This window comes from Propithecus coquereli, unplaced genomic scaffold (genome assembly GCF_000956105.1).
Source record: "Propithecus coquereli isolate 6110/MARCELLA unplaced genomic scaffold, Pcoq_1.0 Scaffold111, whole genome shotgun sequence".
NCBI classification, from domain to species: domain Eukaryota; kingdom Metazoa; phylum Chordata; class Mammalia; order Primates; family Indriidae; genus Propithecus; species Propithecus coquereli.
The window spans coordinates 4,619,016-4,642,605 of NW_012135081.1; the positions used below are offsets into that span (position 1 = coordinate 4,619,016).

Sequence of the window (23,590 nt, forward strand, 5' to 3'; positions counted from 1 at the left end):
CCCACCCACCCCCACCAGCCAGGCCCCAGGCAAGGGGGCCAAGGTCACACGAGCCAGTCTAGTCTTGGCCAGGCCGTGTTTGCTCTCCTCATTTTACCTTGACCTTGGACTCCAGCAGCAGTATAACCAGTTTCGTAGCCCATCCGACTCCCAGCAAGACCCCACCTTCCACTTGGCTCTTCTCTCCTCGCCCCACCATCATTGCCCCCAACACACACTTAGCAGCCCTGCTTATGTTCCAAACCTCTCTGTGTTGCATTTTTCCTCCTACTGTCAGCCCAGCCCGCAGCCTGCCTTTTGAACTCTGGAGCTGACCCTTCTGGATGAGGATCGCGCTGATAAGAATTGTGTTTCTTATCCTAACGCACCGACCGGGCGCTCTCAACCGTTAAACACCATCTTCTCCCTATAGGGAGGAGGGAGGAGGCCTTGGTGGTCTCGGCGCAGACCTGGCCATTTGCTCTTGGGTTTGAGGGGTCCAGTGGGTCTGGCTTGGCAGGGGGCTACTGCGTGGCCACAGCCTGTGCGCTATCTCGCTAGGAGCACCCAGCATTTAAAACCTGTGGCAGCCGCAGGAAAGAGGGAGATGCTGCAGCCCGTCTCCTCTCTTATTTCTGTCTCTTTATTACCTCTTCTACTAGGGAGGTCCTGTGCTGAAAGAGAACTTGGCTCAATTCCACAGAGATGCTGCCCCAGAAATGGGTGACTCTACTGATGCCCCTGACAAGTCAGGAGATTGAGAGGAAAGATGGGGGGGCAGGGGATTGAAAAATCAGTAACTTGGTGTCAATCTTTTCTTCGATATAGGGGCAGTTTTAGAGCATAAAAATATTCAGCACCAAAAGGGAGTGACTCAAGAAAGCCGTGGAAACTAGAGTGAGGTTGTTCAGCTGGGAACTGCATCGGTCTGGGCTCTCTCTGGCCCCTGGGCTCTCACAGCAGGGCTCAACCCAGGCCGCTGATGGCAGAGGTAGGTCCGGCGGGGCTGAGGTCGGACTCCTGGGGGTCCCCCAGAGTTGCACCAGGGAGAGGTCCCTCCAAAGGGCAGACCCAATTCTCTCCCATTCTCCACGTTTTCTTTTATATATCTATATGTATCCAGAGCTTTTAGCTTTTCCGAGACCAAATTCTCCTTCCCAACCCCATTTCTTTGAAAAATTTCACCCGAAGATTTTATTTCTATTGCATATTGAGATATCAATCTTATATTGCCATTTCCCTCCTTTTATCCTTTCTCCATTTCCTGCTGAGAGTATGTCACCGCTTCGCAACCCTTCATCCAGTGTGTTAGAGTCTGTATTTGGGGGTTATCATATCCCCCAGTCCTCTCCGCTCCGCTTGAGGAAGATGCACTAGCGAGGTAGAGAAGAGGATCCTTTTCAGACAACTAGGGCTTTGGGGAAAGTGGCTGAAGGTCCGAAGTGGAAACACAGTTCCCGCATCAAAGACTCGCCCTGTGGCATCGGCATCAGTTCTTTCCAGCCACGAACTGGAGGGGAGCCTGCCAGGGCCAGAGCGCTCCTGTCTGTTTTCCAGTTTCTCCATTTATTATTTTGTAAAACCCGGTTTCTTCCCCACCCTTAGCTCCAAACCCCAATCCAGAGACTTGGGCAGTCACAGTGATAGATTTGGGGGTAGGGGTCTGTCTCTCTTGCGCATCCTAAGCCTAGGGGGAGGCGCCCAGTTACAGTCCACTCCTCCCTAGATCCCTTTGCGTCGGCCAAATTCAGCCTCCCCCTCCTCCTTCTCTCTCCCGGGGGCTTGCCAGGGGGCGGCGCCCTGTCCCTTTAAATCTCCCAGCTCCCTCCTCCTTTGCCCTTCCTGAGAGCCAATCAGCAGAGACCTTCTTCTTTTCGCCCCGCCCCTCATAGTGGGGAGGGAACCCCAGGAGACTCGGCGAGGGCATCACGTGCGCGGACAGCGTCACGTGGGCGCAGGAGGGGTGCTAAGGGGAGAGGGACGGGAGCCGGCGGATTTCTTAATGAAGTGTCTCCGCATGCGTAGAGGGAATGTGGGGAGGGAGGTGGACGCTCCAGGAGGAGGAGGAGGAGGAGGAGGAGGAGGAGGAGGGGAGGGGTGGAGAGGAAAGGGAGGAGGGATGGGGGAGGGGAAAAGGGAGCGAGGTGTCTCCCCAGCTCGCTGCCTCAAGCAAGTGGAGTTTTTAAAAAGCTCCAGCAGATCATGTCATGACGACTTCGCTGCTCCTGCATCCGCGCTGGCCGGAGAGCCTTATGTACGTCTATGAGGACAGCGCGGCGGAGAGCGGCGGCAGCGGCGGCGGCGGCGGGGGAGGCGGCGGCGCGGGCGGAGCGGGGGGCGGCTGCAGCGGAGCGAGCCCTGGCAAAGCCCCGAGCATGGATGGTCTGGGCAGCAGCTGTCCGGCCAGCCACTGCCGCGACCTGCTTCCGCACCCGGTGCTGGGTCGCCCGCCGGCTCCCTTGGGCGCGCCTCAAGGCGCCGTCTACACGGACATCCCAGCCCCTGAGGCGGCGCGCCAGTGCGCCCCGCCGCCCGCGCCCCCCACCTCGTCCAGCGCCACCCTGGGCTATGGCTACCCATTCGGGGGCAGCTACTACGGTTGCCGCCTGTCGCACAACGTGAACCTACAGCAGAAGCCTTGCGCCTACCACCCGGGCGATAAGTACCCAGAGCCGTCGGGCGCCCTGCCCGCTGACGACCTGTCCTCCAGGGCCAAGGAGTTCGCCTTCTACCCCAGCTTCGCCAGCTCCTATCAGGCGATGCCCGGCTACCTGGACGTGTCGGTGGTACCCGGGATCAGCGGGCACCCGGAGCCGCGTCACGACGCGCTCATCCCCGTCGAAGGCTACCAGCACTGGGCTCTCTCCAATGGCTGGGACAGTCAGGTGTACTGCTCCAAGGAACAGTCGCAGTCCGCCCATCTCTGGAAGTCTCCCTTCCCAGGTAAGGAAGGGGCCTGAACGCTGCCGCCGCCGGGGACCCCTCCCCGCCCTGCCTGCCCCGGGGCTCCGCGCCCCAGCCACAGCCACCCCCGCCGTCTGGCTCCGGCGCGCCCGCTCGGCTGGGCTGCCGATGGAGCCGGCCGGGCGAGCTGCGCTGAGGAATGCGCCCGGGAAGAAATCTGCTCCGACACGTTCCCTGGAGCTGCCGGGCGGAGAGTGAAGCAATCACAGGCGCCCGAGCGCCGGGCCGCGGGCTCTGCTCGGTCGGTAGCTCATCTCCTCCCCCTCACGCTCCAGCCTCACACCGGGCTCCTGGCCCCAAAGCCCGCTTCCAGCCAGGGATGGGGGTGGGGTGGGCCTCCAGTGTCTTGGAATCCAGGACAAAACCCTCAACCCACCGAATAATCGGGGGCGGGGGCGGATAAGAACCCCCACTTTCTTTGCCTGAATTTACAGGATCGGTCAGGCACTAGATAGTATTTTTTTAACTAGGGGTCTAATTTGCCATAGTCTACAGAAATGCAGGATTTCTTTTTTCTTTTCTTGATTTATTTTTAAAAATCGACCACGAATTTCTTGATTGTTAAGGGAGAAGAACTAACATCTCTCAAGAGGGAGTGGAGAGAAGGGAGCTCGAATCCCTCTCTTGGAATGTAAAATGTTCTCTGGTATACTAAGCTCCAATCCTATGGACGTTTCCTCTGCCAACTCTCCCAGATACGGCCGAGAGAGTTAGTTATCCGTGCCCCAGACACAGAAAGAGGGATGTGGGCATGAGAGGTGGGGGATCCAGGCCGGTGCTGCGGACCCCTTGGTCTTATCGGGCTTTGTATGGGAGGGGAGAGCTTACTGATGTCCAGTTCCCTCTCTTATTGAGGCTATCCCTGAACAAGAAAGGATCCTGCAACTCCCACCACTACTCAGGGGGAAAGACTGGTCCCAGATTTTCCAAAACCACATCAGGAACTTCAGATTCCACCCTGCGCTGAGAAATCAGGATTCAGGGTCTAGGAAATTTGAGTCTATTCTCCCTGTAAACAGAGCTTAGTGGGAGAGGGTCCTCCTTTCTGATGCCTACAGTGCGGTGGGGGGCAACCACAGATGTCTCCACATACTGCCCAAAGAGCCCCCCAGCTCCACATACCAGGCTGTTTTCATTGGAAAGCATAGACCCGAAGACCTCCTGAGGGTGGGCCTCAAATTCCTCTGCACCCGGGACTGAAGGTGGAGGTGGGTGGTGAAAAATCACTGAATGATGTTAGAGAGTGTAGCAAATAACATTCTTGTAAATATTATGAAATTACTTAGTATAATACAACTCAGTACCAGGGTGTGATCCACCCTCAGTACCCCATTTCTGACTGCCAGAATTAAGGATGGTATGATTTTAGTACGTGGTATCATGCATTGCCTACTTGGCATTGGCTGTAATTTTTTATAATATGATTTTGTATTAACTACCTAATATGAAACACATAACAACACATTTCTAGAAGTTAGGCAATTCATATGTATATATACAATAATATATAATAGACAGATGGCTCCTTAATTGTTCATTTTGCCAAAATAGAAAGCTCCTTAAGAGATGGGGATCCAGCAGGAATTCGGGGACGGGGACTGATATAGTCCATGCCAAGGGACCAAGGGTCAGGGGAGCAGATGCTTATCAGAGTCCCTGTGTGTGGGGGCACAGGCCTAGAGCAATGGGCAATGGGTTTAGAGTGAAGAAGTAGAAGAGAAAGCGCTGCTCTGGCATCCTGTGTGTGCATGTGGAGTGGGGTGGGGATGAAAGATTGGGAAGAAATATCTTTGAACAAAATAAGCATCTCAAAGATTCCCAGGGAAAAAAATGCCACTTAAAAATAAACACTTTTTGATCACAGCTTCCTAGAGAAAAATATCTTGGAAATAAAAAAAAAATACAGCCCAATTGAGATTTAATACACTTGCAAATTATGGCATGGAAATGGATATAAAACCCAGTGTGCCTCAGAAGCTATGTGCTCACACATTCCCTGCCTGGAAATAGAATTGGGCTGGTGTATTCAGTGAGAGCAGAGGTCCAGGCAAGAGGCAGATGAACAAGAAATTATCTTCAGACACCACCCTCCATCTTTCTACCCACTCAGAGATCTTTTAGAAGTAGTGAGATTTCCAGATAACTCTGTCTATGCAATTGTGGTTTGTTCGGCAACATCTAGGTATAAACACTGCTGTCTGTCTTCAGCGCCTCTGGCTCTGAGAAACCTCATCTATGGCAGTCTGGGCTGGTGTGGGAGATGGAGGCAATTGTTCGGCAAGATCCAGATAATTAGGGCTGAGATGTGTTGTGGCTTCTTCCTTCTCCCAATTATACAGACCCTTCCTTCACTGCTGTTTTTTTTTTTTCCCTCCTCCATATGATCAGTGTAGACACTTTTTTTTTCTTTTGACAGAGAGGAAATTTCAGGAGAGAATCAGAGAGGGGGAAAAAGAAAGAGAGATGGGATTGGGGAGAGAGAAAGAGGGAGAAACAGTGGGCTCTTTGGACCATACTAAAAGTCCCTAGTGACAAGCCTTTGAATTTTGGTTGAGAAGAGCAGCTGGCTGGATTTCTAGCTAGACAAGATATTCTTCAGAGCCCAGAGCCCACTTGTGGGGGTGGGCGGTCAAGAGTGGGTGGGCTGTGGGAAGCTGTACACAGCAGCCCCTCGGCCCTAAGAGAAAGCTATGGCAGAGAATTGATACGATTTATTCACTCTTCAAGATGTCTGTTAGGCTCCTAGGTATCGAGTGGGTTGTGTATGTGATCGTGAGGGAGACTAGGGAAGGGACGATTGTAAAATTAATACCCAAGTCCCCATTCACTTTAGGCAGTATAGACAGAACTCAAGGTCTAAGCTACCAGATGTTCCCATATCTGTATATCCCACTTCCTTTCCAGACAAGGCAGCAGACAATGAAAGGGGGCTTCTTTGAGAAGGCAAGGCTGGAGCTATTTCCCCAAGAGGCCAAAACAATCTGCAGTTTGGTCTGATCCATGAAAAACTTGACCAGATCAATCCTTGGCATCCCATAGAGAAAAATAACCAGTTCGGACCAGTTGTCTGCTTCTTTTATAACTGATTTTTTTAGGGTTGTGTTGATTAAACCTCATTAGAAATATAGAGTTGGAGTTTAGGGAATGAAAATTGGGTAGATAATTGTGAGAGTTTGCAGAAAGTGAGGTAAAAAATTAGGGACAGTTATCTGGTTAATTCAGAAACTAAAACCCACCTTTATTCCCCTTTACTCTCCAGGGAAAGGGAGGTGTTTTAATGCTGGGTTATACCAGGTGGGCTGTTTCCATTTAAAACTTACTGTATCGTTATGTTAAAAGTCAGAAGAATCTGAGTTTAAAATCTGGCTCTACCAGTTAAGTTATTTTACCCCACTCTAAGCTTCAGACTCCTGAACTTAGAAAGCAGGTTTAATAAAATAAGCCTGAAGAAATGTTCTGAAGATTAAAAACTAAAACTGATGGTATCACTACTTACCCTCTTTATTGTATTCTTGTCCCCAAATCATCAATTTCTGGAATAATGTTTACATCTATAAGAATAAAACAAATTTGAGAAGTGAGAGATTTAAAAACAAAAGATCTTGTTCAGAAAAATCTGTTTTAACCTAAAGGATCTTATCTGTTAAAATGAAGTTGTTTTGTTTTTCAGATTTTTAAGAAATGTTGACTTATTCATACAGAGGCAGAGAAAAATGCCAAGTCCAACAATTTTCCTGAGAAATTGTCACTATGAAGACAGCAAACCAAGCCGTTGGAACCTGTCTCTCCCATTTTGTTCCTGAGTACTTTATTTCCCCCTGCATTTCATTGTGACTGCTTTTCTCTCCATCCTGTATAGACAAGAGTTCCTGGGAGAGAGCAGACCCAATTGGGATGAGTGCAGGGAAGGTGTTTTGTGAGGGTGGGGTGGGAACAAACATTTCAGGAAGAACTTTGTGTCCTTGCTGTGAGCTGTGCCCAATAGTTCCAAAAGGAAGTAGGGATGAAGGGAAAACCCCAAATATTCAGTCCTTCTCATTAGCTTCTGCCAGAAGTCTAATAATTATATGGGGAAAAATGAGGGCTGAGTTATTCCGATAATTCCCCACTTCCCCTTGAAAGTGTTGCTATGTCCTTTTATTGACAAGGGTGAAGGTGGAGTGGAAGATGGGGTTATAAGGGACATATATTGGTTTTAGTTTCTGTGAAATTCTCAGAACCTGAAGAAACTGAACTGGTGGTTGGTAGTGGTTGGGATGACAAGGTATTTAGGGCTTAGGGTTAGGGTTGGTGCATGGAATGTAGACAGTTTCCTTCAGCCTTGAAGGAATGGAGAGGGAGAGAGTTGGAACAGAATTTGCTGTTCTGGTGGGACTGATGTGGAGCCCCTACTTCCAGGGACGTGACTCCCTGTGTCTCAAGGCCAGGACCTCCCACTTTGGGTGTTGTGAGGTGGTCCACTACATAGGGCCCCAATTCCTAGAGTGATTGCCACCCCCCCGCAGGCTGGCTTCACCTGGACGCTTTTCTTCTATCTGTTGGTGCCTTGGGTCACTAGTGCCTCAGATCCCTAGTGCAGGGCTAGTGCCCAAAGGCATGAGGACCCATTTGGTGGTCTGTGCCCATTGAAGTTGACTCCCTCCTTGCCATGCCCTCCCCAAAACATACAACAGAGCTCCTTTCTCTGACACTGGAGTAGAGTATAAGCTGATAGGCATTTCAATGACCTGCCTGCAGGAAGAAGGGATTTTTCTGAATACCTGAAACCCTACAGGCTGGCAGGCCAGGGTAGAATGGGGGTGAGGGGCTCTAAGGATTCAAGGATCCCAATAGCAAGGTTGTGAAGAGCCACATTGGAGCCTGAAACAAAAGGAAAAATCAGTTAATACTGATCCTGTGTTTATTTTAAAAATTGATATTTTGTTTATCATGGATTTTTTGCATTTGTTTTGAATTTTTTAATCATTGAATTAAAATGTTATCTTGATTGCTGAGTATTTGGTGCCTACTCCCTTAAAGTTTGCGCCGGAGGCGAGTACCCCGGTGGCATCGCCCTATCCGTGGCCCTGCTAATAACAGAGGTGCAAAGGATTAGGGGGCTTTATTAGGCAGAGCAATGCGCTGGCTCCGTCTGAACCCCTGCCGGAATCCTGTGCCTTGGCAGCCTCCCTGGGCCCCTGGCTCGGTCCTGCCGCGCTTCACTTCCTCCCGCTTGCCTTCTCTCTTCCCCAGACGTGGTTCCTCTACAGCCCGAAGTGAGCAGCTACCGACGTGGGCGCAAGAAACGAGTGCCCTACACTAAGGTACAGCTGAAGGAGCTAGAGAAGGAGTATGCGGCTAGCAAGTTCATCACCAAAGAGAAGCGCCGGCGCATCTCGGCCACCACGAACCTCTCGGAGCGCCAAGTCACCATCTGGTTCCAGAACCGGCGGGTCAAAGAGAAGAAAGTGGTCAGCAAATCAAAAGCGCCTCACCTCCACTCCGCCTGACCGCCCACCCAGCTGCCCACCCCCTCTATTTATGTCGCCGCTCTGTACCATAACCTAACCCTATGGACGCTGCGCCAGTGCAGACGAGTATTTAATATTAACGGGAAAGAGGAACCGCGCCATGGGGAGGCAGGGAGGCTCCAGGCGTGCTTGGCCATCCCCTACTCCCCATCCCATCCCTAGCCTCTACTCCTATTCAGACAGGACCCACTGGGCTTCAGCACTTCAGCAGCTTTGGAGGCGGGTCCAGGTAGACCGTGGGAGGAAGGCTATTGCCGCTACTCCCCTATACTCTCGCCTCACTGGGAAGCCAGTGGCAGCGAAGAGCCCAGTCATTCCAACGAAATCAGGGTTGGGGAACGACCCCAATTCTTGCCTCATCCTATGACCAGGCTGGTAGAAGACCCTCCTTAAGGGTGCGGCTTTGGCACAGGATCTGGCGAGCTCATATTTTCCTTCCCTGTCCCTCCCACACTCCTTAGGCAAGGTTTCCCAGTAAAGATTTTCTGTGCATATTTTTAAAGTCATGTTAATATTAATGATAATTATTAGTGATCTGGCAGCGTGATTGGAGTACAGATGGCGCTCGGAGCTGGTAGGTTTTCTTTCTTTTCTATCTGCTTCAACCCTCCATCCCAAGAAACAAATTTCTCAGGAGCTGCCTTTGCCCCCACTGCCTCCCCTGTTCTGCTCTCAGTCAACACGTGGACATCCAAGGAGGACCAATGCTCCAACCACGCTGCTAAATATGGCTTATCTCTTTTCTTTCCCTCTCTCTAGCTGGTGAGGTTGGGGATTAGGCCAGGCACAGAGGCAGAACTTTCTTGTAAGGACTAACTTCTCTTCCAAGGGGATGAAGAGTGGGTCCTTCAGCAGAGTCCCTCTCCAGTCACCTCTCCATCGAGGCAATAGCTCAGAAGAAAGGCCTCACACTTTCACTTTCACTGATTTCCAGAGGAGAGCTAGAGGAGCTAGTCCAGGAGGCTAGAATAACTGCCCCCCAATTAGCCAGCTAAATGTAGATGCTGCCTAAATTTCCTTCTTCAAAGACCAACTTGGTGCTGTGGGGGCCCCCTCACCTCTTCCCTTCCCACTGGTGCATTACAAAACAGTGTTTTCTTGAAATGTCCATCAGACATAGGCTCTTTTTTTAAAAAAAAAATGTTGTGTATCTGTATATAGTATTGTGATGTCTGAATGACAATGTACTGAATGCAAAAAGAAAAAACCCATAAACCTGTTTTTAAAATAAAGTCTTTTTTTTTTTGCCTTGATTTTATTGCTCAGATTTCTTCTGAAGCCCTTTCTGTCCACTAGCTCTTCAGGACAGTGTAGGATAGCCTGACTCAGCCAGAATAGGCAAGGGGAAGGGTATACACGTCACTCCCAGCTAGGTGGATTCCAAACCAATATTTTTATCCACTTAAGTTTTGAGTTATTTTGGTAATATATACTGTCTAAACAGGAGAAAATGCCTTCCTATCCTGACGGCCCACTGAGATGAGTGTGTGTTGAGGAGGGAAAGATGTAATTCGGTGGCAAAAAGGCCTGGAAGCAGGCAAGTGAGAAAAGCACCTTGCCGGTCGTTTCAGTTAATAGTTGGAACTCAGATCTGGTTCTGGGTGCTGAGAAGGCAGCATCCCAGCTGGGAGCTGGGTAGGTAGTGGTGGAAGCCGTTGGGGGGATATAACCTTAGGCTCTTGGTGCCCTGCTGCCCCCAGAGGGTCCCAAATACCTTCAGCCAGTTCTGGGCTGGAGTTAGTGCTGGGATGGGATCAGCACAGCCTGCCAGGTGGGTGCAGCTTCAAGCTTTCCCTGGCTGCTCTCTTTTCTTCCCCCACTAACCTGTCCAGAGAGGTCAGGATGCTAAGACTCTCTGGGAGCCCAGTTTGCCAAACCAACCCCTCTTTTACTCTCTAGCATTCCTGGGAACCCCAGTCTTCTAGGCAATCAGGAGCCTATGTAGATGCTGCCACTAATTTGTTTTCCTTGTCGCGTCAGTGCCTATCTCCCTATCTGGCGGAGTTAATGAGATCGTTAAGTTGTCAGGTTAAGAGACTTTTAAAAAGCAATATAGCCTAAAACAATGTTATCTCAGATTAAATCTTTACTGCAGCAATTTTTATTTATATATATTTTTTCTCCCCTGAGACGCAGAAAGACTGGAGGCGTCAGGTTGGAAATCGGAGTTCTCCGTTCTCCCTTTGCCTGATGGGGCTGAAGACTTTAAAATTTCACTTAAATAAATATTTCTGGGGGTGAAACACATGTGCGCACGCACACACAAAGTCTGAGAGACAAAGAGCTGGAAGAATTCGCCCTCTGTGGAGCTGTGCTACTGAGGTGGCTGCCAGTCCTGTTCACTCAGTCTCAACTCTGGGTTAACTACCACAGAGCCGCACTCTGGGCAGTGGAGATTTGAGAGGGAATAGGGGAATCTCCCAGGAATAAGGTTCATTCTGAATTCTACCTCCCACCTCTCTCCCACCCACCATGCCAACCTCTCTCCAAAAACCCCTAGGATCTCTCTGAAGATGGAAGGAGTTGGAGACTAAATGTGTATATTTGGTCAGAGAAAGGAACTTAGCAGACAAGAGGCCTTAGGGCTCTCTTACTACGGGCCCCACCTCTCTTGATTGCTTTAGGTACTGCTTTAGGTAGCACCATGCACAGCTGTAGGCCCAGTAGACTCGGTAAGTAAAGAGAAGTCTAGAGTTCTCCCGAAGGATCCCTCTGCTGCTGTACACAAACCCACACATAATCCTGTGAGTGAGTGACCCAACCTATGTCCCCAGAAGGTGGAAATGAAAGGAGAAAAAGAAACTTATGCAGGCTCGCAGGGGTGCATTGGGACACTGGTAACCCTGGCAATGACTGCAATTCTTCTGAGTGCCTGTGAACTCCATTGTGCCAGGGTGTTTAGGACCCTATCATGCACTAGACTAAATATAACTGGGTTAACTTTGGAGGATTATCATGCCTGGATTAATCTCGGAGATGAGTCTTTCATAAGAGTAAGCAAGCATTGTGTGAGGGGGAGGTCGTGTGTTTGGAGAAGGCAAAGTGGCAAAATTTATTATTCTTTACCTGATTGTGTTGGTCCCTTATCTTTCCTTCCCCCATGAACTGGCATTGTCTTTGGGGACTCTGAGATATTCCTGGGAATGGTGTGTGTGTGTGTGTGTGTGTGTGTGTGTGTGTGTGTGTGTAGAGCCTTTGAGCAGTGGAGAATGTCTTGCCTGCGTGTATGCTGTTGTATAAGTGAGAACATTGTCAGCTGGTACTCTCATCTCAAGGTGCAGAGTGTATTTACATATATAGAAAGTCTTTCTCTGCAAGGCCAGTCTCCTGGTGTTGTGTTAGAGTGTGGCTTCATGTGAAGGCAAATTGAGGGTACAAGAGGGTAGGGGAGGTCTGAAGGGCCGGTGAAATCTCTGTGTGGGAACACAGTCAGACTGAGGGACAGAGGCTCCTGCTATCTTTCTCATAATCTGATGGCACGCGCCACTCCCCCTGTTCCCCTAGTTGAGGACTGGAGGGCCGGTGGGCTAGCGCCTCAAGAAACTCTCCATATGGAAGTCACTCTCCCAGGCTGCCAGGGAGAGCTTAGCTAGGTCCTTTCCTGAGCTGGGGAGAAAGAACACTTACCCACCCAGAATTTTTGTCACTAGACCTAGGGCCAACAGAATGGGCCTTTCAGCCAGTAGTCCCACAACCAGGAACCCACCTGAGGGAACAAGGCCAGCAGTTCCTTTAGCAGATCCCTCCATGACTGTCTGCTCCTGAGACCATCTGCTCCTGGGGTTGATCCACAGGCGGTTGGGTCAGCAGTGCTGGGACAGCAGGCCAGTATGGGTGCAAGGCGGGGGGACAGGCCCCTGGGGCAGCTGCCATCTCTCTGAGCAGCCCTCCCATTGGAGCTGGGGTCCATGCGGCAGACAGCCCCCTCTGTGGCTCCATCTGTTCAAAAGAGAACCCCCCACCCTAAGATCCGCCTGGATCTGTCCTGAATAGTATCGGAGCCCAGCCCCAAGAAAACTCCAAGTGCGATTCAGATTCAGGCAGATGTGTATCTAGACCTTCACTGGTGCGAATTGAGGGGCTCTGGGGAGCGAGGGGCTTCTGGGAGGAGGAGGAGGGGACCAGAGCCTTTTCGCAACCAACCAGGCTCTGCCTCTTTTAGCCTTGACCGTGACTAGGTCTTTCTGACCTTGACATCACAGGGAGCAGAGGGAAGAGGGGAGGGTGGAAAAGGCCTTGATCTTCCGGTGGCCAGCGAAGGGGAGGGCCGCTTGCCCCCTTGACGCGCCATCCCCCTTCCCGCCGGAGCCCGCCGCCTCTGTTTACACACGGAGGAGGTGTAGTCTCCAGTCTAGACAAGGGGGCTAATAACGCCCATAAAAGGCGGCCTCTCCAGAGATGCTCTGGCAACTCAGCTCCCGCGCGCCTGCCGCTGGCCGCTTCCTCCGCCTCCCCCGCCCCGCCCTTCTCCGATACCTCGGCTGGGCCTGCGGGCGGCCTTGGGTGGGGGGATCCAGAAGGTTTCTGGAGGCTAAGAATCCCCCCGCCTCTCACCCTTCTGAACCTCTTCTGTCTCCAAAGGTAAGTGGACACTTCCTCTCCCCGCTTTCCCAGACCAGCCAACCTCGCCGTTGGTAGTACATCTGCCACCCCCGCCAGACTCCTGGGCTGGTTGTTCCCACCCTAATCCGCTACTGGCCCCTTCCTTGAACCCGGACTGGGGCCCTGGGTTTGGAAAGCAGCCTGGGTAGCTGTGCAGAGCAGACCCCAAGCAGATCTCATCCCCTCCGCAGAGCTGGGCCTGGCCAGAGGACGTCGTCACAGCCAGAGGACTAGGCTGAGGGACGAGGACGCTCGGGGTAGTCCTCACTCCCTACCCAGTTTAGAGATCCGCAGAGACCAGCCCTGGTCTCGGTTATGCTGCAGGCGGCTGTGGGTGTGGCGTTTGATGAGTTTTTTTTTTTTTTTTTTTTAACTTGGTTCCCACACCTTTCCTGACACTCAGTAGTTCACTAGGTGGAGGAGATCCTCTGCTGGTGGAGGGGGAAAATGTCAGAGCTGCGGCAGTCTTTAACTGTTAGCGCGCCACCGAAAGGACAGAGAAAATGGGGGAAGATGGTCCATTTAGGGATGCTGAAGTAGGGGGTAGAGATGGTCTCCCAGATGTGCTGGCCTGGGGGCTCTCACCCCCACCCATTTTCTGAATGGCAGTTGGGCTGGGGTCTTTTGGTGGGAGTGGGCCAGAAGAGCCAGCAAGCCGGAGGATTGGGCGAGGTAAGGACTCTGCTGGCCCCAGGCTACTTGCTGTGCCTAAAAGCCTGGCTGGGATCCCTCACCCAGCATTCCTGTAAGTCCACCTCCTCCTGGCTGCAGATCCCTAGAAAGCAGTATCTGGGGAAGGGGTTTCCCAATCTGCTCCTAAGGTCCTGGGCACCCCCAGGGAGGACTGGAAGCCAGGTGGGCTCCAGCCTTTGAAGGAGCCATGAAGTGATGAAAGAGGAGACTGAGCCCCCTGTCCCTAACCCCCAGTCTTGTCTGCACCCAACGAAGATCTGGTTCCAAGACTGAGATGCCCCAAAGGGGTGAAATAGAGAGGGCTGAGGGGTCGGGCTGGGGGCACAGGCCCTCCCAGCCGCTTTTCGACTTCCCTCTCCACCCCGCCCCCAACTCCTGCTCACAACTCTTCTGGGGCCCAGGCCCTGCCTAATTTGCATATGCGGCTGAACCGCTTTCTGCAAACTAGACAGTGACCTTGAACTGGGCCGCTGTGGTCTCCCGACCGACCAGGGAGAAGACAGCACCGTGCGGAATAATTCCGGACTCGAGTGGGCGGGGGAGCCGGAACGCAGTCTCTCCCAGCCGATTCCTGGCGGCTCTAAGCCGCCTGCACGAAGCCGCTTTGCCCCTGCCGCCAGAGCCGGCGTTGATTTTATAATTAACTCCTTCCCCCGGCTCAGCCGCAGTAGAGGCGGTGAGGATGCGGGAGGAATGGTGGCACAGATAGAATGTGGCACTCACAGAGAAGGTGTGAGAGAGGATGCTGCATCCAGCTGGTGTATGTGCTGAAGGACGCGGGGGCTGCACTGGGTCTTCAGGGAAAGCCTTGGACCGCATCCTTGTCTTCAGCTTTAATTAACCCCCGAGTTAATGAGCGGGCATAGTTGAGCCTGGCCAGCTGCGGCGGGAGCCAGTGGCTCAGGGGCCAGCCGGCAGGCTACCCATTCTAGCCTTGTGATTTGATGAACGTGTGTGAGTTCGGACACCCCAATAGCTCCGGGGTTCCGGAGCCTCAGCCTGACCAACTGTAGGTTTGCATGAGGGCAGCGAGGGGCCGGCAGATTAAACGCCGCTAGATACGGCTAGACACCGCTAGACACCGCTGCCCAACGCTGTGGGCTGCGACACCCCTCCCAGTCTCCTCCCCAGGCCTAGCCCGCTCCAGACGAGCAGCTCTCGTTGAGGCTGGATTTAGGGTTGAAGCTTCGCACCCGAGCCTCCCGCTGGCCCCGGGGACCCAGGTTGGAACCGGCGTTTAAGTCCCAGCCCGGTTTAAAAAGGGGTGCTTGAGCCGCGTGTGCGGCTGGGGGGGGTTCCTTAACTCCGAATAGAGCCTCGCTGGTGTACAGGGAGGCGGACGCTCAGATTGCCTGGGTCCTCGACAGGGTCCTGAAAACCCCTAGGTTCACAGTGGGCCTCCGGTAGCAGGACACCGGGAATGCGAATTTTGCTAGTGGTTCTCAGCAGCTTTCCAGGAGAGGAATTAGGATCGGCGCACTGGAGGAAGAGAGGTTTGTGCGTGCCTCTGTGCCCACAAAGTCCAAAACCGGGGGAAAACAGCCTGTTTTGATGGGACCAAATCCGGCTGGGAGAAACGTGTGTCTGGAAGAAGGACGCCCTCACTCAATCTTCATTTCTCTGACGTTGCATCTGCCGCCCTGTGGCCGCTGCTCCACGCGCTCAGCGCTGGCCAGGGAGGGCAGGGAACAGAGCTCCTGGCCCTGGATTTGCGAGCTGGGGAGGCTTGGGGAGATACTGAGACCTTCCTCCTGGGGTCCCTCTTCTAGGAGATTGGAGTCATCTGGGAAGGGAAAAGAGAATGGGGAGAAGACGCCACCCCACAAGGGACAGTCATTATTCGGCAAAACCCAGCTCGGCATCCCTCACGCCAACAATAGCGGCTGAGCGCCGAGGCCTATAGAGCCCGGGTGGAGACCTCGCTGCCAGCGCAGTGTTCTGATTGAAATCAGCAGCAATGTTAAAGTCACACCCTGTTTATATTTATGACCAAAATAAGCCCCAAATAAAATTTTAAAAACTAAAATTTTCAGTGGCGCTAATGCGTCTTGAAAAGGAGATATACGATGTTAGAGATGCTCTGACATAGAATTTGCAGCTGAGGGATGCTCCTCTCCACGGCCTCGCAGCCCCTTATCAATTAGGCACAAAAAGGCCAAGTCTTCTGCCCATTCCTCGGTGCCTGTGGCTCTCGGGCTCTAACTGGAGGTGACTGATCAGGGCTGGCATCCCGCCGCTGGGCCTGGGTTCGGGCGTGTGGGCCCTATGCGGGCGGGCTCCTGGGGCGGGAGGGGCCGGGCAGCCTGACCAGCCAGGGCGGGGAAGGGGAACCGGCCAAGCAGGGTGAGGGGCGGGCGCCGAGCGTGGAGCTTCGAGCAGCTCGGGGCAAGGCGGCGCCCGCGGGGGACACATTTCTGTCGGAGTGAGCAGCTATAGTTTGGGATATGAAATCGTCCAGGGAGCGGTGGAATTCGAAGAATCTGCGTTTCTCTCTGCCGAGTCCTGCATAGTAGAGAGGGGAGGAGAGAGAAAAGGAGGGAGAATCTTCTCTGCTTCCGTCTGCTTTTGTAGCTTTGGCTCTTTCTCAAATATTTAACTTTCACCTACATGGATTTCTTTTTCTAGTATTCTCTCAGACTCTCAGTCTCTCCATTTTTTTCCCTAAACCTTCTGGTATTTTTAGGTATTTAGACGTTTGCCGACCTATTTATCCAACCCTGTATTACTCAAGCCATGGATTGGTTTGGAGCTCGAAATATTCACAAAGAAATTCGAGTGTTTTCTCTACTAGACCTCAATAGGTTGCATCTGGTTTGGGGGAGTTTTATCTCGTTTCTCTTTTTAATCTGCTTGGTGTGTTCTGTGGACCTAGTTGAGATTGGATTGCGGTTTTGTAGATGATTGCAGATTATTTTGCCAATGGCCAGCTCTGGGCTCTCAGCCTTCTCTGGAAGGAGATTTTGAGGTTTGCACCATAAATATAATTTTAAACCCCCAAGAGAATTCTCCAGGAGTTCTTTCCCTCACTCCCAGCCCACCTCAGGAGGCAACCTACTGCTGGCCTCTGCACTGCTATCTGATGGGCCCAGCAGCAGGCTGGGCCGGTTCTGGGCTGTGGGTATCTCCTCTGCAGTGGGAATTGGGCCCTTATCAGCCGGTCCAGCCCTGTGGGGGCTCCAAAGCCTCCTGCTGCAAAGACTCCAGAAGACCCCCCCCAAAGCTCCGCGGTCCCCTGGAAGTGACAGTGGAAGAATAGTTCAAGTCTCCAGATTTTCAAGAAAAGGCAGGCAGATCCATGCATAGCTGGTGCCTCCTTTTTCTGCTTTCTCTGCTCCCCTCCGCGTCCTTCCTTTAACGGTTAATGGAGGTGTGAAACTGAGGGTCTCCTGGCTCCGGCGGAAAGACCTCAGATTATCAATTCTCTCTGAGTCTTTTTTGGGGAAGAGGACCCCAAATATCTCTACGAATTCCTGAGGAGAAAGCGCAGATGAAGATGAGTGCAGCAGCTGCAGGGCTGGGAGAGATATGAGCAGGGAAACCTGTCCTAACCCTCACTTCTTCTCCTCTACTGTAAATAAACCCCGAGCCAAAGGGCTCATCCGTCTCCTTAAACAGCCAGTAAACTTTATATGACACAATATCTAATAGTAATTTATTGGGGAGATATTGTAAATTCCAACGGTTTTAGTTAATAAAGGAGCTAATTAAAGAGGGATGGGCTGTGCTCGGCCAGCTGTTGGCGATAAGATAATACATCTGGGGGGGTGCTGGGTGCAGGGGTGCATATGTGTGAGTATTTTTGGTGTGGCTTTTTTCCTCTTGCCCCATGTTGGACAATTGCTTTACTTTGCGTTAGGTTTTATATGATTTTTTAAAAAATCATATAGCGAATAAACCTGCCCCCACCCTTTGTTGCCCCCCATCCCCCCATTGGGGATGGGGTAAGTTGGAGTTAGTGCAGGGTGGGGTAGGGGATCTGCTGTCCCCACCCCTCCCCCCTGGCGGCGGAGCCCACGTGAGCCGGGCGGCCAATGGGTAGCTGGTGCAGGTTTAACTATGTTTAATGTCAGATAGCAATAAAGTAGAAGCTGCCGGTCGGGCCCCGCGGAAATGGGCGAGCATAATCTCCTGAATCCCGGGTTTGTGGGGCCGCTGGTAAACATCCACACAGGAGACACCTTCTACTTCCCTAACTTCCGCGCGTCCGGGGCGCAGCTGCCCGGGCTGCCTTCGCTGTCCTACCCACGCCGCGACAACGTGTGCTCGCTGCCCTGGCCGTCGGCGGAGCCGTGCAATGGCTACCCGCAGCCCTATCTCGGCAGCCCAGTGTCGCTCAACTCTCCTTTCGGCCGCACGTGCGAGCTGGCGCGCGTGGAGGACAGCAAGGGTTACTACCGCGAGCCGTGCGCTGAGGGCGGCGGCGGGGGCCTGAAGCGTGAGGAGCGCGGGCGCGATCCGGGAGCCGGGCCCGGGGCAGCGCTGCTGCCGCTGGAGCCGTCGGGGCCGCCTGCGCTCGGCTTCAAGTACGACTACGCGGTGGGCGTCGGCGGCGGCGGCGAAGCCGGCGCAGGAGCCCCGCACGACCCACCCTCCTGCCAATCGCTGGAATCCGACTCCAGTTCATCCCTGCTCAACGAGGGCAACAAGGGCGCCGGCGCGGGCGACCCCAGCAGTTTGGTATCGCCGTTGAACCCCAGCGGCGGGCTCTCCGCCAGCGGTAAGGACCCTGGCCCACTCGTGCAGGTTATTCAGACCCGACATCCTACCAGGGAGGGCCGGGTTGGACTGAGTTAGGCTGCCTGGGGTGACAGAATGTGTAGTGAGGAAGCGCTTCTTTTAAAATGAAGTGCGGGTGGGGGGAGCCCTATAAACATGTAAATATCCCCATAAAAGAACTTGGGAGATTTCCTTTTTCCTCCGCCTGTGGCTGGAGGGAGTAGGGAGAAGGGGGATCTTGACCGGGCCTTCTCAGGCCTGGGGGTGACTGAGAGCCTTGTCCTTGCTCTCCCACATGCAAGGGAGATCAACATTTTTTATTTTAAGAAGTGCCAGTGGGTACCGGTTTACTCTTCACTACTTCCCCATGTCTGTTCTGACTGATCGAGGATCCATCCAGTCCTGGAGGATATGAGAGGAAGGGGCCAGGGAATAAGGAAGAAGAAAATTGGGAAGAGGTTTGGGGGGAAGCATGGGGACAGGAACATAGATGAGTCATGGATACTGCAGCAGGAGATGGGGTTGAGGAGGCTAAGGCAAGGAGTGAAAGGGAAAAGAAGAATGAAGGTGGAAGAGTTGATGGGGATGGGGGTCTGGATAGAGGAGGGTCTGGGTAGAAGAGGCTAGTTGGGATGCCTGGCCGCAAGGAGAAGGTAGAGGAAGAGCCTGGGATCCGGGCATGAGGCCAAAGTGAAAAGGTCTGGGAAGGGCCAAGGGTACTGGACTGGTCACCACTTGATCCTCTGGCCAACCCTGCGGTTCATCTCCACCCAGGCGCGCCCTGGTACCCGATCCACAGCCGTTCGCGGAAGAAGCGCAAGCCCTATTCGAAGTTGCAGCTGGCGGAGCTGGAGGGCGAGTTTCTGGTCAACGAGTTCATCACACGCCAGCGCCGGAGAGAACTCTCAGACCGCTTGAATCTTAGTGACCAGCAGGTCAAGATCTGGTTTCAGAACCGGAGGATGAAAAAGAAAAGACTTCTATTGAGGGAGCAAGCGCTCTCCTTCTTTTAGGGAGCGGGATACGGGTGCCATCCCCAGACTTAGCCTGTCCCTGGCAGAGAGCAAGAGGGGGCGCCGCCTAGGACACAGTCCCCGCTTAGAAATCCAGGCGTCTCTGGCAGGCCCTCCCTGGACGTCGTCTTGTCTGTTTTGTTCGTGATTCCCTCCCAACACACCCCCAGAAGCCCCTGCCAGGTCCCAGAAAGAAGGAAAGAAACCCAGTCAGAGAGAGCGAAGCCCACAGCTGTGGGCGGGTGGCAGGGGCAGGGAAGGCGGAGGCGCCGAAGAGGGGCTGGTTTATTTAAGGCGTTGCGCCTCCAGCTGCGGATCTGGAGAAGCGGCAGCCCAGACATACCCTCCCTCCATTTCCCTTCGGTGGTCTTAAGTCTCTTTCCCTGCGGGAGCAGATGAGCGTGGGGACAGTGGAACCAAGGTGCCCCAAACTCACAGTTGGTGGGGTTAGGAGAGTCTGGGAGGAGGGAGCAAGAGTGGAGGATCAGCGGAGAGAGCAGAAGGGGTCAGGGTAGCTCCAGCAGGGCTGGAGGAAGTGGGAGAACCAAGGGGGAACTGCGGTTTAGAGAAAAGCATGATCAGGAAGGCCCATAGTCCGCTGGGGTCTGGGTTCTCCAGGACACCGAGAGGGCTGAAGCTCGGGCGTTTGGCAGACTGGGCTGCGGACAAGGACCATCAGCCTCATGTCCCCTCTCGGACAGGTTACTACAAAGGTCTCTTGGTCCCCAGCCCTCTCCCACTCCCTGCCCGCCCCGGGCGAACATCCGCTCACAGGTGTGCTGCATCCACTCTTCCCGCCGCCTAGGCCGCTTCGGACCGGAAGCGGCAAGAAGGGAACTCAGAGCCCAGCGGATGCAGCCTTAGGTTCAGTAGCCACCCCAGGGACCCCCACCTGGCCCTCCGGAAAGTCCGAGAGGCTGTGGATGGGGCTGCGAAGTGCCGCACTGATTGGTCGGGAGAGTTTCGGGCAGCCACAGCGGCGGCCGCTGTTCTCCCTTCCCCGCTGGCGTTCACGGTCATGGCCGGAGGGTGGACCTGCGTGATTTACGAGGCGGGAGGAGAATTCGCCCTTAAAGGGGCTACCGGCCGCTGAGGCCCCACTCAGCCCCGGTTTCCCAGGCTGGTGACAATGAAGGAGGGGGGGCGCTGCAGCTCTCCATCCAACGCTTTTCTCTCTTTCCTCCACCCGCCCCCCAACATTGCCCTTTGTCTTGGGATGGCTGCCTCTGTCTCCAGGCCAGGGAGCAGCCACCGAGTACAGAGACCAGAGCAGAGGAAGGAGCACGTCCCTAGAACCGGCTCAAAGCCAGAGAGTGGCTGCTCTGACTGGGGAGGACTTTTATCTGTAGACTCCTTCAGACCCCAGCCCCAGCCCAGTAGATCTTGGGCTGGCTTGGGAGAGAGGAGAGAGGAGTGAAAGAGCCCATCAGCCTTTCAGCACTTTGTTTTAATCCTACTCCCCAAGAATCCCCCCACCAACCATCTGCTGTCCGGCCCTGGCCAGGAGCAAGAGGGGTAAGAAGCAGGGTACTGATGGGAGTTAAGTGCAGCCTGGATAGTGTGAAACTGGTCTGCTGGCTTGGAGTGTTTCCTGCCTGGAAAGAGTCTCTCCTAACAAACCCTTCAAGGGCAATTCACAGAGCCCCTCAATCTCCCAGCAGCACACAGCTTCAAGTTCCTATACAGGATTGTGCAGAGGCACCAGCAAACGCATACACACAGCTGAGCCCAGCACAGCACTGGGCTCACCCCACTCTCCCTACTGCATTTGCAAGCAGACAGCCTCATAAGTCTGCATCCAGCCCTTCAGAGTGGAGATAAAATCACAACCATCTCCAGCCCACACTGGGTATCTGACACCTGACACTTCTCCACCCATATACACTTGTTTCACCCACATACAAGTTCCCAGAAATCACTACCATTCCAGCTGTCTGCAGTCTCCTGTGGGCCTGCCCTGGGCATGAGGCACTCGCCTTCCCTGGTCACCCACTGTACCCCTTCATGCAGCCCTTCCTGTGACCCGGCAGGCTCTAAGGTGATGGATTTGAGCTCTACCTCCCAGGCCTGACTCCCACAGCCTACTAGAGAAGACAGACCAGAACACTCCAGAAGGAGTGGGGGGACAAACATATGCAATATTCTCTTCCCATCACTTTAAACTTGACTTCCCTGAGCTTCTCTGTCAATCTGTATCCTGTTCTCTGTGTCTGTCGCTAGTACCTAGTGTAGTCCCTATGGGTAGCTACCCTTCCCCCAGCTCTCTGTAGTGTACCCTACTATTCAAATATCTGTCTTTAGCACGTTTTTCCTTCATATAGCCCTTGTACAGAGTTGCTTAATCATATTAATATTGATAATAATAATAATTAAAACATGGATGTATGATGATGTGATTTTTTTTTTAGAACAAAAATTCTATCAAAAAAGAATGGGGGCCCCAGACTCCTAGCTGTTCTCCACTTTATTTTCTCCAGATCAGGTGAATAATAAAAATAATAAATGTATAATAACAAAGGAAGAGTGGTTGCAGGGGTAACAAAAATATATGAGCAGCGAGGATCTGTTGATGAGCTGTCATCTCCAGTCCCAAGCAATAGCAGAGAGAAAATTGGGAGGCTGTAGAATGCGGGGAGGAAAGGAGCTCTGAGGAGTCATGGGGCCATAAAAATAATGTGGACAGCCCAGAGGAGGCTGAAACCAGCTTCAGAAAACCTGCAGGAACTTGAAGAACAGAAGCTGAGGTGGGCACTGGTGGTCTGAGCTGGGACATGTGGGGGAGGGCAGTGAGAATGATCTGGAAGCTGGGATGGGGTAGGATTGGTGGGTGCAGAGCTTCAACTCTGTGGTCCTACCCTGTGGGCTTCACTCTGAGAGGACATTTTGTGTGCTGCAAGATGTTGAAATGGGACTAAAGATCCCTTGCAACTGGTGAAATAAGGTTCCATCTCTCCAAGGCAGTGTCCCCCTCCAGGCCATGCCAGAGTCACCCAGGTCTAGGCCAATGATAGAGTCAGTCCCACTATGTCCATGAGCCCTCTGCACCTCCACCCACCAGGGCCTTCCGTAAGAAATGCCCTCTCTTCCGCGACCCCTTTGCTTTCTGCCCCACCCCCCACCACTTACCCTTGCTAGCTGTCTGGCTCCAGTCTAGGGAGTCTCCTCCAAATTCCTCTTCCACCATCCCAAGCCCATGGTGGAATACCAGGGGCCCCCACTGAGTCCAGCCTCTGAGCCACACCTCCTGCCCTGAAATCTTTCTTTCTCTCTGTGCTTCTCTTTCCTTGTTCCTTTAATTAGAGAAACCAATGAATTTAGACCAAATCTCATTCTGCTTTTACCCTAATCCCGAGCTGCCTTGAGAAACTGAGGGATGCCAACAGGAAGGAGACCCCAAGCCTTCGGATGCTCATACAAATGCCCCTCAGAGTGCAGGAAAGGCTGAAGATGGACAGCTTGGCAGCCATGAGCTGGGGGAGGGGCCTGGTGGCTAAGCCTGGGTCTGAATAAAGGAGGGAGGGGGAAGTCTGAATCCCAGTGAATCCAGGCAAAAAGGCTATCCCATTCTTAAAACAATCTACACAGGAAGGGTCAACGATAGAGGCATTTCTGGCTAAAAATAAATGAGGGAATTTAGGGAGGCCTCGAAAAAACTGGCCCTTAATTTACTGCCTTGATTTATTCCCAGAGACCCCCTAAATTGGAGAGAGGACACCTTGTTGGGTGGGGTCTCTGTAGGCCCAGAGACTCAGTAACTGGGGACATTGTCAGAGAAAGAAAGACACTATAGCCTCCTCCTTATGGCTGAAAAACAAGTCCTTGGGTCTCCCGGCCAAAAAGGAGATCATGGTTGGAACCTCCACTCAAATACTAAGGGTGCGGCTGAGCTCTGGATCTGGGTGAGGACTGCATCTGTGTTGCAACTATTTGTCTATTTTAAGCCCCCAAACTACAATTTACTCCACTAACTTTAAGATAAGGCACCCGTTTCTCTAACTGGGTCTTGAGGAGAAAAAAAAAAAGAGGGAGAATTATCTGTATAATTGAGGTAGAAAATAATTCTGCTGTTGTGTGTGTGTAAGCATAGTATCACCCGAACGAGTTCTGTATTTG

The 23,590-nt window shown here is 52.9% G+C and overlaps 2 protein-coding genes across 2 annotated transcripts; both read left to right on the forward strand.

Annotated features, from left to right (window-relative positions):
* The first annotated feature begins 2,072 nt into the window (after window positions 1–2,072).
* On the forward strand, window positions 2,073–9,706 carry HOXC13 (homeobox C13). Its single transcript, XM_012652397.1, has 2 exons — window positions 2,073–2,922; window positions 8,176–9,706. Exons 1-2 carry the CDS (start codon window positions 2,187–2,189, stop codon window positions 8,430–8,432), a joined length of 993 nt encoding a protein of 330 aa, XP_012507851.1. The 5' UTR covers window positions 2,073–2,186; the 3' UTR covers window positions 8,433–9,706.
* An 8,152-nt stretch (window positions 9,707–17,858) lies between these two features.
* On the forward strand, window positions 17,859–19,477 carry HOXC12 (homeobox C12). Its single transcript, XM_012651904.1, has 2 exons — window positions 17,859–18,465; window positions 19,239–19,477. Exons 1-2 carry the CDS (start codon window positions 17,859–17,861, stop codon window positions 19,475–19,477), a joined length of 846 nt encoding a protein of 281 aa, XP_012507358.1.
* The last annotated feature ends 4,113 nt before the right edge of the window (window positions 19,478–23,590 follow it).